We start from the raw sequence: 16,733 nt of genomic DNA, 5'->3' as shown, positions 1-16,733 counted from the left end.
TTGTGAAAGGAATTCAACATTTATCTACCAGTAATGTTACATTACCACCAAATTTTGATCATGCACAGATACAAACAAAGCAAGCACCATTTCTTGCTGAACCAATCTCTCTATTCCCTAACAATTCGTCAATGCATTCATCACCACGTGTTTGAAATTTGAAAATACGCTTAGCCACTGCTTAGACTCCCCCATCCAATCCGGTACTGGGACATAGATAATCAGAATCAGGTCAAATTCAGCCCTAAACTGAACATAACCACTGTCCACACTCTTCAACAAACAACACATTTCCTACACCCGTGTACCAATTCATTTACACAAGGTTAGAAACTTAAACACCGCTTAAGAGTTAAAATACATTCAGTTCTTATTAACTAGATGCAAACAGTGGAACTAGAGAAACAGGATCTGGAAATTTATCGATCATCTCCACATCATTGGTGCTCGTGCTTCCCATTGATGAACTACTTGTGTCAGCATTTGATTCCTCGGCAGTAAGAGTTGTTCTTGAGTCATCTTCGGAAGAGAAACTTGAGCAGGAATTCTCAGTTTTTATGTCAGTAAATGATAAATTGGATTCCAAGTTATTATCTACAGGTTTTTCAGAGAATCTTTTTGTTTTCTCATCCAAACGTTTCAAGAAGCACTCCACTATCTCACTCACTGATGATGCATCACCCTCCTCGTCCTCTTCACTGGTAGGACTGTAGATAACATCATGAAGATGATGATCATGATGATCACCATCATCATCATCTTGCTGACTATCATAGTCACCCTCGGATTGGCGATCAGATGAACCAGATGACATGGGCGAGTATCCTCCTTCGGCTGCTTCCTCACGTTTTCTCAGTGTGTTCAGAATTAGTGTCTTCAGTAAATTCATCACTTGCACCGCATGCATCAGAGCAGTTAATGGATCAGACATCTGTTTCAGGAAACATGAAAATATTTTGACTAGTTAATGATTTAGATTTTAAGATTTTAAGATGTATGTATAGGAAACATACCTGAGTCATATTTGGAGCAAAAACCATTGCAATGTTTCTTGCATCCATTTTGTTGTAATCCTCTTCAGCTACAACATCAGCCATGAGATCAATGGCCCAGTTGAGCAAGGCTGACTCGGTTGGCTTTAGCTGCTTCACAAGCTGAACACAATCTTCTTCTGTGTCGCACTCAATAACTTGCTCAGGGGAAAGTCCATCAAGAACTCCTGAAGGAAGTTCTCTGAACCATGCTTTGATTAGGCCGGCCAAGCAGTGGACATCAATGTCATCAGGCACAACACCCTTATTCAACTGCTCCCTCAAATGCTCCTCTTCAGTGTTCTCTGGATTTATGCGAAATATACCTTCAGCCTGAAAATTCATCAAGAACAGACCACACAAATGAGATAGTCAATGACCCAATCTCGCAAGGTTTTTCTTTGTCAATGGTCCAAATGGCAAAGAATGTAATAACATTTGGTACCTACCTTTAGGCCACCCTGTGAGTATAATCGCTCTTGCATTAGCAGTAGAATGGTGGGGACACTGTTTCCTTTTGAATCGTAGGAACACTGCATTGATTCTGCTGAGACGCCAAACACACTAACGCTGCAAGTGTTGAAGATGGCAAATCACATCAGAATACCGATAAAACATGAATCCCACCCAGATCAAAAAACACAAACACCCCACTTTGCAATTACACAAATCAAAGAAACTTGCTTTCATTTTTCAAAAGTGTTACTGTATATCCAAAAGCATGAGAAAAAATAGGACAGCTTTTAAATCCCACATTACCGTTAGGTATTTTTTCAGCAAATAAAGGCAAACCTTAATTCACCTTTTAATGCAACTATAATAAAGGTAAAGTTTAATCTCCTTTTGAATGCAACTATCTAACTTTTAGTTTCCTCCTTATTTCACTTTTCTCCCACGCAACGGACGAAAATCCTTATTGAAGAATATTAACGTACATTCCTCCGTCAACACACTCAGTAGAAATGTAGACGGGTTTATGGCCATAAAACTCTCCACTTCATAAAATCCCAACACAGTGGATAAATTTCCAGCTTAATCTGTCAATTTTGGTGTTTGGCGAAACACTCCAGAGGATTTGAACTAGAAAATAAAAAACTCTACCAACTTTTGAAAAAGAAAAACTATTTACTCACGCAGAAACAGACCCACCAACACCAAATATGAAACAAAAGAAATAAACTTGGAGCATTTTTAGTAAACCCCATTTGAAAAAGGTGAAGAAAGGAGTACCTAGCACTGGGAACAGGAGCGGGTACATGAACCTCCAGCTCAAGGGGAAGACCCAGAAACCCATTGAAGCGATCGAAAGTGACATGACTAACATGCTTGACGTTTGTGGGCCATCCGATCTCCATGGGGTGATGGACGGCGGAGATAACATCGTCGGGACTGTCCACACTGCAAGCCACCATCGATTTCCTCAGCGCCGCCAACAGAACCGCCACCGGCGAGGCCGGGTTTTGGTCCTCCTCGGCGGCTCTCCGCCCCTTCCCAGCACCGCATCCGCCAACGCTGGTGACCACGACTTGCCCCGTCATCCTTATCTTCTTCGACAGAGAAACGAAAGACACACGCTCTATCTATGTCTCTCCGGGTGCACGAGTGGAGAGAGATTTTTGTTGTTTTTTGTTTGTGCTTGTGTTTATTGGGAGGTGGGAATGGAGACAGATTTGAAATTTGAGGATGAGTTTGGTAATGCGAGTTTTGTTGCGTTGCATTGAAGTTGTTTGCTAGTTATGTATGTTGTGTATGTATCTGTGAACTTTGAACCTCAACGGCCACTCGTTTCAAATTTTTGTTCCAGACTTTATCTACCCTCTTCTCTCTCCTTTTTGACCTCACTGTCCTTACTATTAACACCACATGCCACCACACATTATTAACTGCATCTTATTACTTCCAATTATCATTATTAATTCTAAATAATTATTTAGTCCCATTATTAATTCTAAATAATTATTTAGTCCCATTATTAAACTGCAAAAAGGGGACAACTTTGAATAATGGGCTATTTTGTTTTCTTTCGCCTTTCATTTTAGTATATTAATCATGAACAAAAGAAATAAATTTCCTGAAATATTTTTTTTTGTTTTGTTTTGTTACCGCTCCCCTGTTGAATTAAATGTAGTTTCATCCTTAAATCATCTAAGGTAATCGTTTGTTAAAATGTTAAATCTTAAAACGGCACAACCGAGAATATTGGAATAGTATATTCTCGTAGAAACAATTCATATAGCCAACGAAAGTGCCCTGCATAAAGGACAATAATTAGTTGGCAATAAAGTTTTTATAGTGAAAAAAAAGTGATCCTATTTGCTTCTTGCGTTGAGTGAGTCAGCTAAAATAAACAACACAATCATTTATGAAATTAAGGCATCGAATTCGATGTGCGTTCTATAGTTTGAACATCAAATCAAATCTATAAACTCGGTTTCATTTAATACGCAAATGGTGAAAAATTAGAATTTATGAACATCATTAAGGTGGTGTACTTTCACGCAAGGACAAATTATCAAATTCCAATGACCCATAGAAAGACATGCCGTCGTCCTTCATAATAAAATTCGAATTTTATGGAAGACCGTTGCAAAAGAATATGATCGTTCTTTTATGGACACTTTCCTTGTTATGTAGGAAGTGTTATCATCGGAGACAGCAACCTTTGCATCTTTTTTGCCTGATTCTAAATGCTTTATGAGAAACGGGATGCACAAGTAAAATGTATACGTTACAACCTTTGCATCATCCATGCAAGTAACAATAATAAGAAAAAAAAATTGTTTATTTCATAATTATAAAACTGTCTCTTTATTTTGTTATTTTGTGGGATACCCTAGAAAAAAAAATGAATGGGTCATAAACAAGCACGAAAAAGAGAGAGAAAACACAAATACCTGAATGTTGGGTAATTGTGGACCCTTATATATTAACATGGGATTGGGATGAGACTCTTAAAGACTGACATGTAAAGGGTCACTGATAGGACACAAGACTAGAAAATAATTCAATGGAACCATTTTTAGGAATTCAACTCACATATCGTATTGGAGAATGAACACCTAAAATAGACTAACTGATTTATGCTTTCTAACACCTTCACCTGTTGATATTGACTATACATTTTATTCCTATATAAATCAATTACTTTTTGTGAGAGATTGATGTTGAATTTTTTATTCACAAAAAAAAAAACAAAATAATATGTTGCTAAGAGAAAAAAAATGTTATTTTTTACAGGAATAAATGTAAAAATGTAAGGGTCCTTTTTCTCATTCCTTCTGTATTAGAGTTTGGCTGAGTTTAATTTATCTAACTCGAATTCTCGTTGTGTGTGATATTTTGGTCAAAGATTTCTTCTCGTATAATGAGAAGATTGTCTTTTGATAATTAGATAAGTATAGGGCCGAGGGAGCGGCACTTGAGGGGTCCATGGACCCAGCCCCAACTTTCTTTAAAATTCAGATTATATTTTTTTTCTTTCTAAATTGTAATTTTTATTCATCAAATTTTGTTCATGCATTTCAAAATAAATATATCTCATATCTTAAAAATTTTCAATATAATTAATTTATAACATTTATTTTCGCATTGCTCTATTATTTTCTTTGCTGGAAATAAAAAACAATGTGTCCCGCCTAAGTAAATTGTAATATCTTATTTAGATTCCTGAACTAAATTTACTGACTACAAATTTAATGACCTTCCTGTTCACAATAAATTATTAATCTCAGGAACTAAAATTTCAGATTATATATATATAATTTAAAAAAATACTGAAATCTTCAAACTTTTTTATCTTTGACACTAATTTGTTGTTTGCAGAGAGGCCCGGAGAAAGTTGAGATTTAATAAACATGTATAATTGCACTGGTACAATTTTTTTCGAATAATTGGGCCTACTTGGCCCTAAGAATCAGTTATTGGGCATATATGCAATACTTTATTTTATGAGCTTAGCTGTATGTCCTTTCAAATATTTGGTAGTGGCATTCATTTTATTTTATTTCCTCTTTTAAATTTCAACACGCGGCTTTCTACGAAACAGATATAATTAACAAAATAAGAGGGAGAAGATTAATTACTTTCTGGCATATTTAAATAATTTTAATTTATTTTGTTAGGTTAAAAGATTTGGTAGAAAAATTATGTTATGGCTCATTTTTTTAAAAATATTTGCTTTTAAAAATTAATAACATATTTTTAGATGATCAATGAGAATTTAAGTTAATAAAAAGCAGAATTTATGATAATCACTTATTTTTCTTTTACAATATGTAGTGTGTGATTTAAACTTATATATATATATATATATATATATATATATATATATATATAATATTTATAAATCATTCCTCAAATTAATAACTTGATTTTGTTCTTTTTGTAATAAAAGATATATTTGTTTAAAGTCAACTATATTTATTATAATTATATTTCTACATTGAATATGATTTTGTTACAATAAATTGGTTTAAAAATTATGTCATGTAGTTTAACATTAAAAATTATTTTATGTCTATATAAAATATGGTGGTTTTTATTTTTACTCCCTGCCTTTTTCTGTTTTTGAAAAAAAATACCCATTTCTAGTTCTTAAAATGTCATAATGAGAACCAAAACAAAATATCTGGAAAAAACTAAGTTACGAGTTTAATACTTAACTTAAATAGCTTATAAGTTAATCCAATGCTTATTTATCAAAGATCTTACCATAATTAAACAAAGCTTATGAAGAAATTCAGTAAGTTAGAAGCTAAATTATTTGACATATTAAAAGTTATTATATATATATCAGTCAAATGTAGTCTAATTCGTCATTTAAGTACTATTGAATTTGACTGAAGTGTTCTATGAAAAATAACTAAGCGTGTTCTCAACCAAGAAATTTTTCACCACTTCATAGAAGATTCATTTCCTTTTCATTTTGAAGACGACATACAAGACATCAATTATAAAGTCGTTTTATCAAAGCAATCATGATTTTAGCCAGACAAAAATCTCTTAGCACTAATTGTTATTTATTTCACTTTCATTTATTATTTAGATGTAAAATGATCAATTTCACAGGTACGATGTAAGTTAAAAAAAAAAAACTAGGATTAAATATGTTTTTTTTGTCCCTTGACTTTTAGTGAATTTTGGAATTAGTCAAATTCAAAACTTTATATCAATTTAATCTTTCATTTTTCGAAATACGTGGATTTAGTCCTTTTAATATAATTTTATTAGATTTATTTGATGTTTTGTACGTATTTTAAGATTGTACTTGAGTTGTTTATATTGTTTGACACATTTTTGTTTTAATGTTAAGTCAAATAATATTAGAAAACGCATTTGAAATGTCAAATAAACTTAACAAAGTTGTATTAAAATGTCTAAATTCACCTATTTCAAGAGATGAAGGACTAAATTGGTTAAAAATTTTGAAATAAACTAAAAATTAAGGAAAAAAATAACTTAACCCAAAAAACTATCGATAACAATTAGAATAATAAATAGTGTAGTAATGGATGTTACGTATAAATTTTTTTGCAAGTACTGGTAAAAATATTAACTCTCTTTCTAAAATAAAATAAATTTATGCATTTAACTTCTATATGCGTTTTTTTTTATCTAATAACTAAAAAAATGTATAAATTGATATTAATTTACAGATAAAATCTTAATTTAATTTTTCATTTGTTACACATATAATTATTTATAACAAAAATTATTAAATAACTTCTGCCTTCCCTCCGACTTGGATTCTAATTATTCAGAAAAAAAGAAACTTGGATTTTAATTAATTAAAATACTTAAATAATTAATTTCTAGGTGGCTACGTACGTATAATGATAATGATAAAAGATATGAGATAAGATAAGATGTAATCAGCTAAGAATAATCTCATCTTCAATTTTTGATGAGGGTATATAAGCTTTCTCTTAATCTGATTTCTTTTCTTCATTTACAATAAAATAAAATAAAATGAGAAGTTTATTGAGAAAAGCAAAGTATAGCTGTTGAGAATTTGTCAATGGATGTGAATTGTAATGGAATCGTTATCTTTATCGTAGCAAAAACAAATCCTAAAAGCATGAGTAGTGTAGGAAATGTTATATTTAAATACTATTTTTGAAGTAAAATATTCAATTCTTTGTTTTAAATTTGATAGCAATTTTTTTTTTGGTCTTTTTTGAATTATTTATCTGTTAGTGCTTTAGTTTTATTCATCAAATTTGTAATTTTGGTGACAAACAAAATTATTAAAATTGACAAAATAAAAGGGCACAACTTTTATAATAAAGAATTTCCAAAATTAATAAAAGAATCAAATGTGTTAAAAGTAGGTTTTAAGCCTAATATCAGTAGTCGATGTAGGACTTCCAAAACACCTTAAGATAAACTCTAACTTAACTCTGATACCATATTAGAAGTGAACTTTAAATCTAACTCAACCTCACAAAATCGACTTATAAGGTAAAAAGTCTTATCTCTAGTCGATGTAAAACTTACAACAAAATGAAAACCTAGAAAATAACTAAGCATGAATCCTTGCTATTATTCCCATTTTTTATTGAGTCTTAACCAAGCATGTGAAGTGGGACACGTCATTCTATAGACGACAAACTGAATTTTTGTGATGTTTGACATAGATAACATTGACTTTCGTTTGTTTGCTGAATTTTTCTAATAATTCCAATACTTTAGGAGTTGACATTCGATCACGATAACAACCACAACAATTTATTTGAACATTTTATAAATGTCTTTCAAACTTGTGTGTCTATGTTGCTTGTTGGACAAAACAACATATATATATTTCTAATAACTTTTACAGAATCGGGTGAAAAATAAATTTACAAATATACTGCAAAATAGATGCAACAAATTACAAACACAAGATCAAAAGAGACATTTATATATTATCGTGATTGAGATCATAAAACTATAGAGTACTTACCTCAATAACAGACTTAAACCTACAAAAACTTCTAATCAAGAAAAATTACATCACAATCATAAGCTAAGAATTCTAATTTAAATAAGTTTACATTGAAATGTTAGTAGTCTGACGAAAAACTTAACTACTAACATACAATTCGACATAATGTCAAGTTTGATGTTAGATCTCCAAGAATAAATAAGTTATAATTATTTACAAAATCGTAAAATTTGAGTTGTTTTTCTTTTAGTCTAATATAAAATATTTAACGACGTAAAAGACTCATGATTTTTTTGTGTTGTTTTTGTTTTTTTTCCTTTTATTCATTAGTTTGTATTTATTTTTGTTTTTTGAGAAAATATCACGACATTAACCTTAATATTAAATTGTCTGAAATGAATATAATTAAGTAGAGGGAATAAACCTTCTTAACAAGACTAACGACGCGTTTATGTCATCTTATTCTCCTAATGAATAGATTAGAAGACTAGCCAGTGGAAAATTAATGGCAGGAAAAAGACCAAAGATGTACACAAAAAAAATAGATTATTTATTATTCTACCATTGTTTTGGGTCATTGTCATTCATGTGACTGATTATGACGATGTACTTATTTGATTTTCGTCAAACTATTTAACATGTCAATTCAAATTCTTTAACCAAGTTAAATGATAGTAACTAACTAATAACATATTAACAGGTTAATTGCTAATTTTGTAATTTTAGAAAACAATTGGATCTATCAAATTAAAACAAAAGAGTAAATTAATTAATAGATTACAGTTTATATTTTTTCTTATTTGAAATTATCCAATCTTAAAATGTGTTATAAGACATATATCTTACTCATCAGAATAACATTCAAGCAATCGTCTGGTAAATACTGCATAAGCCCGAAGAGGAGAGGCTGAAATTTATTAAGTTTTGAAGATTCCACATTTGCATCTATATCTTCTGCATTTGTAAAACTACTCATATTCGTTTAGAAAAAAGTTTGACCCGCGAAGTTATGTTATGACAGTGAAGAACATATGTGCAAAGTGCTGGCAGATTGTAACCAACCACTGTAGAATAGAGAAAACTATTCTTTTGACACAAACTTACTAAAAAAATTAACTTTGATTTAGATTATATCCTATCAGAACCAATGGCAGTTGGGATTATCTTAATGCTACATTCATACATGCATTCGATGATTGAAGTGGCAATTAATTAAATATGGTTGAAGCTGGTTTGAGGGCACAAGTTTCCTTCTCAGAATAATCTTCTCACACAATTTAATATTAGGTTGTATGTAATGCTTAACTGGATTTGCTTGACAAAAATGACTTGGAATGCCTATAAAAGGGAGCAAATGTTCTTGTAATCAAGCACTGCACTCACTAATTAAGAGTTAGGACAAGTGCATAGCATAAGAGTGACACAAAGGGATTAAAAACAGGATGAAGATGAGAGGTTTTCTTGTAGCATGTTTGGCACTGTTCTGTATCCTAGGGGTTTGTGAAGGTGGCGACCTTAGAAAGAAATTCTACAAGCGAACATGTTCTGAGGCCGAGGACATTGTTAGGAGCAAAATCCAGGAACATGTCTCTGCAAGGCCTGAGTTGCCTGCCAAGTTGATCAGAATGCATTTTCATGACTGTTTTGTCAGGGTAAACATTCATATAGTTCCTGCTCTTTAATAAGTTTAATTAATTACACGCCGATTGACACTGACACGACATGGTTGTAATCAACATTTCAGGGCTGTGATGGTTCGGTTTTGCTGGACTCCACTGCCAGCAACACAGCAGAGAAAGATTCCATTCCGAACTTATCTCTGTCTGGCTTCGATGTGATCGATGACATAAAAGCAGCATTGGAGGCAAAATGTCCTGGAACTGTATCCTGTGCTGACATACTTGCATTGGCTGCTAGGGATGCTGTTTCTGTCCAAGTATGCAAAACCTAATTAACCATTATATATACTACAAAACTTGCATATGCAATTTTGTGTCATGCATGTAACTGACTACTGGTAATATTTGCAGTTCAAAAAGCCTATGTGGGAAGTTCTTACCGGAAGACGAGATGGGAAAGTGTCTATTAGTGGTGAAGCCTTGGCCAATCTGCCAGCACCGTTTTTCAACCTCGCCCAACTCAGACAAAGCTTTGAGAGTAAAAAGCTTACCGTGCATGATCTGGTTGTGTTATCAGGTACATTTTTTGCGCAAAGTTGTGTTAAATGTACATAATTATGAATGACAAATTAACCTTTTAGGTATGTTTGTGTATATATAGGAGCACACACAATTGGGGTAGGTCATTGCAACTTATTCAGTAACAGGCTTTTCAACTTCAGCGGAAAGGGTGATCAAGATCCTTCTCTGAATCCTACTTATGCCACTTTTTTGAAGACAAAATGTCAAAGTCTGAGTGACACCACCACTACAGTAGAAATGGATCCTGAGAGTTCAAGCACCTTTGACAATGACTATTATTCTATCCTTATTCAGAACAAGGGTTTATTCCAATCAGATGCTGCCCTTTTAACAGCCAAGGTTTCGAGAAACATTGTGAACGAATTGACGAAACAAGACAAGTTCTTCACAGAGTTTGGACAGTCAATGAAGAGAATGGGAGCCATCGAGGTCCTCACAGGCTCGGATGGAGAAATTAGAACAAAGTGCTCTGTTGTCAACTCTTAATTAAGAGTCCTCATTGTTTTTAATTTGTTGTCTTTCTTTTCCTACATTATTTTGTCACAATTTTATTTGCGTTTCCCACGCCACTGTGTTCTAAAATTTGTGTTGTCAGAAGTCGATTCATGTGAAAGTAAGAACCTTGTGGTTTATGTAATAAATTACTTGATGGAATAAAATGGCAAACTATTTTGCAGCAGCAACAGTCCAAATTTGATCGTGGCTACCACTTTGCAACCAGCAATTATGTAATGCTAGTATTGTCAAATGTACGACAAATTTTAAATTTTTTTGAAATCAAAAGATACTACAAAGTCAAAATAATAGAAACTATATACTTATCCGTAATTCGATTACGAAAGCCAATATGATACGACAAAATAATCTTGATTTTCTTTTTGTAATTGTATTTGCAATATTAAGGTAGGTAATCTAAACTATTCAATGGGTCGTGGTTGGAGTCTTACTTTTTTTTTCCTGTGTAACTTAGATAAAAGAAAATTTTTCAAAAAAAGAAATTTAAAATCAAAAAGTGACATATAACAGTACATATATTTACATTGTTACGATAGTATCAATCGATCTAATTGTTACACATTTTTTAAAATAGGAATCTAATGAAAATTAATCAAAATAGGATAATGATATTTTGACCAATTTTTTTTATTCACTTTTAACACATCATTCCAATCATCGTTCAATTATCTATTTTATTTTTTAAGTAGTATGATGTGATGATCTAAAAATGATTGGAGTGGTGAATTAAAAGTAAGTCAACATATCATTATCCATCAACACATAGGGACATACTTGAAATTTTCGAACAAATACAGTGATCAATTTTTAACCTAATCTTGAGTTAAAATTATTCAAGCATGAATTTTAAGCAATAGATGTTGCAATTATGTATTTTGAGCTTGTTTATTACACTAATATAATAGATCTTTTGTAGGATTTTGGAAATGTTTTAAATTGTTGTATAAAACTCTTTCATGACATATTTTGACTCAAGTATAATATCTTGCCTCATTAGAAAAATAAAGAATTATCTTTGATTCAAGTGATAAATTTTTACCCTCAAGAGAGAATAATTTTGGTTTAGAAAAAAGAAGATAGAAAAATAACCGTACTTTTATTCTTTGTTTGAATCTCATTCAAGGGAGACAAGGTTACTCAAAAAACATTTTATAGAGTTAGATCCTTTTAATGATAATAAAATGATTGTGAATGATGATATATATTTATAGAATTAGTGGAGGTTACAAACCTAAGAGGGTATGTGGTATGTGAAACTTGTAGTAATGTTTGTAATTAATATAAGCAAATATATCTAAAAGAGATATTTTAAATGACATAAGTGGTGAGAAAGGGATGGAGGATTTACTGTATATGTAGAACACATGAAGGTGTTTGAATAATGAATGTCTTAAACTTACTCTAACATTGAAACCTAGGTTGCGAACTAGGAATGTCAACGGGTAGAGTCTAAGTTTTATTATTTCATTATGTAACACCTCAATTATTATATAAATAATTGTTATTTGATTAATTATTTATTTTTATAATAAATTTTCTTAAAGAGAATATTAATAAAAAAATAACTTTATATATATATGTATGTAAATATTTTGTACCTTTATAATTATTATAAGCATATTATAAAAAATATATATTTTGTACAAGAGTTCAGAATAAATGACTACTTATATATTTAATATATCTTCTAAAAATATTATTATAAATTCTCCATGGGTTAACATTTTAAAGAAGATATCCCAAAAATTGGTTGAACAATTCTTATTGAACAAGTTTTCCTTCTATTGATATAGTACATACACTTCAAAGAAAAACACAAGAAGAGTATAAAGTCTTTGTAAGTCTTAAATATTAATATTAATAAACTCAATAAACAATGGGGGCATAAGATTAGACTTACAACCATAAGACTTAATCTCATTTTATCAGATATATGGACCAATATTCCTTCCACTTATGATGATTAAAAATTACTTTGGAAAGTGATTGAGTTTAGTACTTGAATATTTCCCATTAAAAACATTGATACAATCATAACTATTTATTTATGGAGAATACCAGCCATTTATTGGTCCAAAAAGTCACTACCTAACCTTCTTGTGCTAAATAGTCATAAGTTTTGCCTATGAATATCACATTATAGGGTGCTAAATATAGATTAAAATATCATAAACAAATATAATAATATAAATATAAATTAATATAAGGTACTAGTGCATGATTGAAGATAAATAAACTAAATAAATAAATAGAACGAGTGACTCAAAATAAATTAAGTGAAATAAAAAAATGGGTTAATGCATATAACTAGATATAAATTATATTCTTGTACACTCAATAAGTCTTATATCGCTTAGGAGTTGAGATCAAACACAATTTAAATATTTTTTCCTCCCTCCACCTTATTAAGCGATGGAAACTTATTGAGTGTATCAAAGCCCCCAGTTGAAAGTAAGGGAAGAGGAGAGTGTGGAGTTCCATCACAGTTTTGTGCTCAAAAGTTGCCTAGAAGGATAGAGGGAGGAAGCAATATTTAAATTGCGCTGGACCGTTTGACCTCGACCGCTAAGCGACGATGTGAGACTTATTGGATGTACCGAAACAAATTAAATAATATTAAATATATTTTTAGTCTCTGAACTTTAACAACTGAAAATCGTTTTTGATCAAAATTTTGAAACATTTTGATCCCAAACTTTAAAAAACATTAGATATAGTGTTTTTAACTCACTTGCATTCATTTTTTTTTAACGTCCCAAAAGCATTTCCTAGGTTACATCAAATTTAATGTAATTGGATTAAAAACACTATATTTATTTATTTTAAAATTTTGAAAATTAAAATGTATCAAAATTTTGAATAAAAACGTATTAAACTCATTAAATAACATAAATATAAATATAAATTAATAGGATAACAATTAAAAATAAATTAAACGAATAAAATAATATATCATTCCAAATAAAAAAAAGATGAATAAAAGACACATAAATCTTTTAAAATTAATATTAAAAAAATTAAGATCACTTCCCTTACCTTGTTAATTGTTGAAGTACCTTATTAATTGAAGTGATACATTAGAAATAGTTCTACCAAGTTAAAATTTAGTTGAATATGTTGCTCAAAATTCTCTCTCTTCCCTATCCTTCCTTAATTTTTTTTACATTTTCTCTTCCAATTCACAACTTGTCACATGATTAAATGCATTGTGATAGTATAATTTCTTATTTCGTTATTTTCTACTTTCTTTTTCTTTTCTTTTTTATTCTTTCTTCTTATGCCTTATAAGATTATTTCAAAAATAAATTTTAATATATATATATAATTAATACTTTTTTATTTGGTTTGCTTTTTTTTCATTTTACTTACAAAATATTTCCTTAAAATTACTTAATTTGTCATTTCCAATGTTCAGACATTATAAACAACAAATGTTATTCATTTGTATAAACCGATGTTATTCATTAGAAAATATGATAAAAATAAATTATTTTTAATATCATCAGTATGTTAAAATATTATATTTCATAAAATAATGCATTATTTTAAAAATACTATAATTATAAGTATGTGCTATCTTTAAATTTAAATTAAATGTAATTATAAATTAATTAAATTCATTAAAATATAACCAAATAATTTAATTTTATATAATTTAGTTATTGTACATAGAAAAAGATATTCATAATGTACATTTGATGAAATTAAACAACAAATGAATCGTAATTGAAGTCTTAAGCAATCATAAAACGCGGCGGGACTAGTATACACACGACAAACTTGAGAGAAAAAAAGTTGACTGTTTGCGATGCCTTTGACATATGAATAAGATTAACTTGGCAGCTGAATTTTTCTAAATCATCTGCACTTGCTTCAAATACTTTAAGTGTAGTTGACATTCGATCACCATAATTGTTCAACTACCTACCTTAAACAAATCACTTAATATTCAAACATCGAATTTGTCGTGTTGATGAATGGGCCAAAACGTGTGGCTCGATCAAATCACTGTTTTTCCCTGAAAAGCTTAAACTATATTTTTTGTCTAATTCGTCTTCCAAAACTTAAGGGACACAATCATGTACATTTAACTTGTAAAACTACACTCACTGCTACAAAACTAGAGAGGGTTTGGTCAAGCCTAAGAGAAAGTCCGAAAATGGTTGACCCAGAAGCTTATGACAGCAGGGAAGATATGTGCAGAGTGCTGGCATATTCACCACTGTACAATTTAGTAACCTATTCAACTCTCTTAACACAAAAACTCACCAAAAAGAAAAAGAACAACTCTTTCAACTCAAACTCACTTTATTATAGAATGCCAAACCAATTGAGAGAAGTATTTTGATAGAAAAAGTAATATCATGTGAAACCAATGGTAGGTGACATTATCTTAATCCTACTGGATACCTAAATGCATGCGATGATTGAAGTTGCCATTTATTATATATGGTTGAAGCTGGTTTGAGGGCACAAGTTTCCTTCTCGGATTAATCTTCTCACACAATTTAATATTAGGTTGTATGTAATGCTTAACTGGATTTGCTAAACTAAAATGATTTGGAAAGCCTATAAAAGGGAGCAATGCTATTGTAATCAAGCACTGCATTCACTAATTACGAGTTAAGAAAAGAGCATAGCATAACAGTTACACGGAAGGATTGAATTAAGGATGAAGATGAGAGGTTTTCTTGTAGCATGTTTGGCACTGTTCTGTATCCTAGGGGTTTGTGAAGGTGGCGACCTTAGAAAGAAATTCTACAAGCGAACATGTTCTGAAGCCGAGGACATTGTTAGGAGCAAAATCCAGGAACATGTCTCTGCAAGGCCTGAGTTGGCTGCCAAGTTGATCAGAATGCATTTTCATGACTGTTTTGTCAGGGTAAACATTCATATACTTCTTGCTCTTTAATAACTTTAATTAATTACACACTGATTGACACTGACACGACATGGTTGTAATCAACATTTCAGGGTTGTGATGGTTCGGTTTTGCTGGACTCCACTGCCACCAACACAGCAGAGAAGGATTCCATTCCGAACTTGTCTCTGTCTGGCTTCGATGTGATCGATGACATAAAAGCAGCATTGGAGGCAAAATGTCCTGGAACTGTATCCTGTGCTGATATACTTGCATTGGCTGCTAGGGATGCTGTTTCTGTCCAAGTATGCAAAACCTAATTAACCATTATATATACTACAAAACTTGCATATGCAATATGCAATATTCTTGTGTCATGCATGTAACTGGCTCGTAATATTTGCAGTTCAAAAAGCCTATGTGGGAAGTTCTTACCGGAAGAAGAGATGGGAAAGTATCCATTAGTGGTGAAGCCTTGGCCAACCTGCCAGCACCGTTTTTCAACATCACCCAGCTCAGACAAAGCTTTGAGAGTAAAAAGCTTACGGTGCATGATCTGGTTGTGTTATCAGGTACATTTTTTGTGCAAAGTTGTGTTAAATGTACATAATTATGAATGACAAATTAACCTTTTAGGTATGTTTGTGTATATATAGGAGCACACACAATTGGGGTAGGTCATTGCAACTTATTCAGTAACAGGCTTTTCAACTTCAGCGGAAAGGGTGATCAAGATCCTTCTCTGAATCCTACTTATGCCACTTTTTTGAAGACAAAATGTCAAAGTCTGAGTGACACCACCACTACAGTAGAAATGGATCCTGAGAGTTCAAGCACCTTTGACAATGACTATTATTCTATCCTTATTCAGAACAAGGGTTTATTCCAATCAGATGCTGCCCTTTTAACAGCCAAGGTTTCGAGAAACATTGTGAACGAATTGACGAAACAAGACAAGTTCTTCACAGAGTTTGGACAGTCAATGAAGAGAATGGGAGCCATCGAGGTCCTCACAGGCTCGGATGGAGAAATTAGAACAAAGTGCTCTGTTGTCAACTCTTAATTCAGAGTCCTCATTGCTTTTAATTTGTTGTCTTTCTTTTCCTCCATTTCTTTTTTGTGAGAAGCCATTGAGTTAAATTTGCTTTGTACACCTTCAAAATTGATTTGAGAAATAAATGTTGTGTTCTTTATTCTTA

General features: G+C 31.3%; 3 protein-coding genes across 3 annotated transcripts; 2 read left to right on the top strand and 1 right to left on the bottom strand.

The window, feature by feature from the left end:
* LOC114173132 (rho GTPase-activating protein 2-like) lies at nucleotides 1–2,737 on the bottom strand. The gene is made up of 4 exons (XM_028057371.2): nucleotides 2,262–2,737; nucleotides 1,481–1,601; nucleotides 1,014–1,364; nucleotides 1–931 (listed from the first exon to the last, which is right to left on the bottom strand). Exons 1-4 carry the CDS (start codon nucleotides 2,567–2,569, stop codon nucleotides 374–376), a joined length of 1,338 nt encoding a protein of 445 aa, XP_027913172.1. The 5' UTR covers nucleotides 2,570–2,737; the 3' UTR covers nucleotides 1–373.
* A 6,603-nt stretch (nucleotides 2,738–9,340) lies between these two features.
* Nucleotides 9,341–10,836, top strand: LOC146888996 (peroxidase 3-like). Its single transcript, XM_085667058.1, has 4 exons — nucleotides 9,341–9,608; nucleotides 9,701–9,892; nucleotides 9,987–10,152; nucleotides 10,237–10,836. The coding sequence occupies exons 1-4, from the start codon at nucleotides 9,399–9,401 to the stop codon at nucleotides 10,641–10,643; spliced, it is 975 nt and encodes a 324-aa protein (XP_085523184.1). The 5' UTR covers nucleotides 9,341–9,398; the 3' UTR covers nucleotides 10,644–10,836.
* A 4,442-nt stretch (nucleotides 10,837–15,278) lies between these two features.
* LOC114178961 (peroxidase 3-like) lies at nucleotides 15,279–16,733 on the top strand. Its single transcript, XM_085667059.1, has 4 exons — nucleotides 15,279–15,555; nucleotides 15,648–15,839; nucleotides 15,941–16,106; nucleotides 16,191–16,733. The coding sequence occupies exons 1-4, from the start codon at nucleotides 15,346–15,348 to the stop codon at nucleotides 16,595–16,597; spliced, it is 975 nt and encodes a 324-aa protein (XP_085523185.1). The 5' UTR covers nucleotides 15,279–15,345; the 3' UTR covers nucleotides 16,598–16,733.

The sequence above is a fragment of the Vigna unguiculata genome, chromosome 1, assembly GCF_037176805.1.
Source record: "Vigna unguiculata cultivar grain cowpea cultivar isolate G323 ecotype 2 chromosome 1, ASM3717680v1, whole genome shotgun sequence".
NCBI lineage: Eukaryota > Viridiplantae > Streptophyta > Magnoliopsida > Fabales > Fabaceae > Vigna > Vigna unguiculata.
The sequence above is the reverse complement of the archived record's forward strand: the minus strand, read 5'-3'. Positions and strand labels throughout refer to the sequence as shown.

What these genes read in the sequence shown, in the direction of transcription:
- LOC114178961 (XM_085667059.1), top strand. Translation starts at nt 15,346, where the DNA reads ATGAAGATGAGAGGTTTTCTTGTAGCATGTTTGGCACTGTTCTGTATC. An exon ending in TTCATGACTGTTTTGTCAGG is followed by an intron (nt 15,556 to 15,647) that starts GTAAACATTCAT and finishes TCAACATTTCAG; the next exon opens with GGTTGTGATGGTTCGGTTTT. An exon ending in GGGATGCTGTTTCTGTCCAA is followed by an intron (nt 15,840 to 15,940) that starts GTATGCAAAACC and finishes TAATATTTGCAG; the next exon opens with TTCAAAAAGCCTATGTGGGA.
- LOC114173132 (XM_028057371.2), bottom strand. Translation starts at nt 2,569, where the DNA reads ATGACGGGGCAAGTCGTGGTCACCAGCGTTGGCGGATGCGGTGCTGGG. An exon ending in GCTCCTGTTCCCAGTGCTAG is followed by an intron (nt 1,602 to 2,261) that starts GTACTCCTTTCT and finishes CAACACTTGCAG; the next exon opens with CGTTAGTGTGTTTGGCGTCT. An exon ending in ACTCACAGGGTGGCCTAAAG is followed by an intron (nt 1,365 to 1,480) that starts GTAGGTACCAAA and finishes ATGAATTTTCAG; the next exon opens with GCTGAAGGTATATTTCGCAT.
- LOC146888996 (XM_085667058.1), top strand. Translation starts at nt 9,399, where the DNA reads ATGAAGATGAGAGGTTTTCTTGTAGCATGTTTGGCACTGTTCTGTATC. An exon ending in TTCATGACTGTTTTGTCAGG is followed by an intron (nt 9,609 to 9,700) that starts GTAAACATTCAT and finishes TCAACATTTCAG; the next exon opens with GGCTGTGATGGTTCGGTTTT. An exon ending in TGATCTGGTTGTGTTATCAG is followed by an intron (nt 10,153 to 10,236) that starts GTACATTTTTTG and finishes GTGTATATATAG; the next exon opens with GAGCACACACAATTGGGGTA.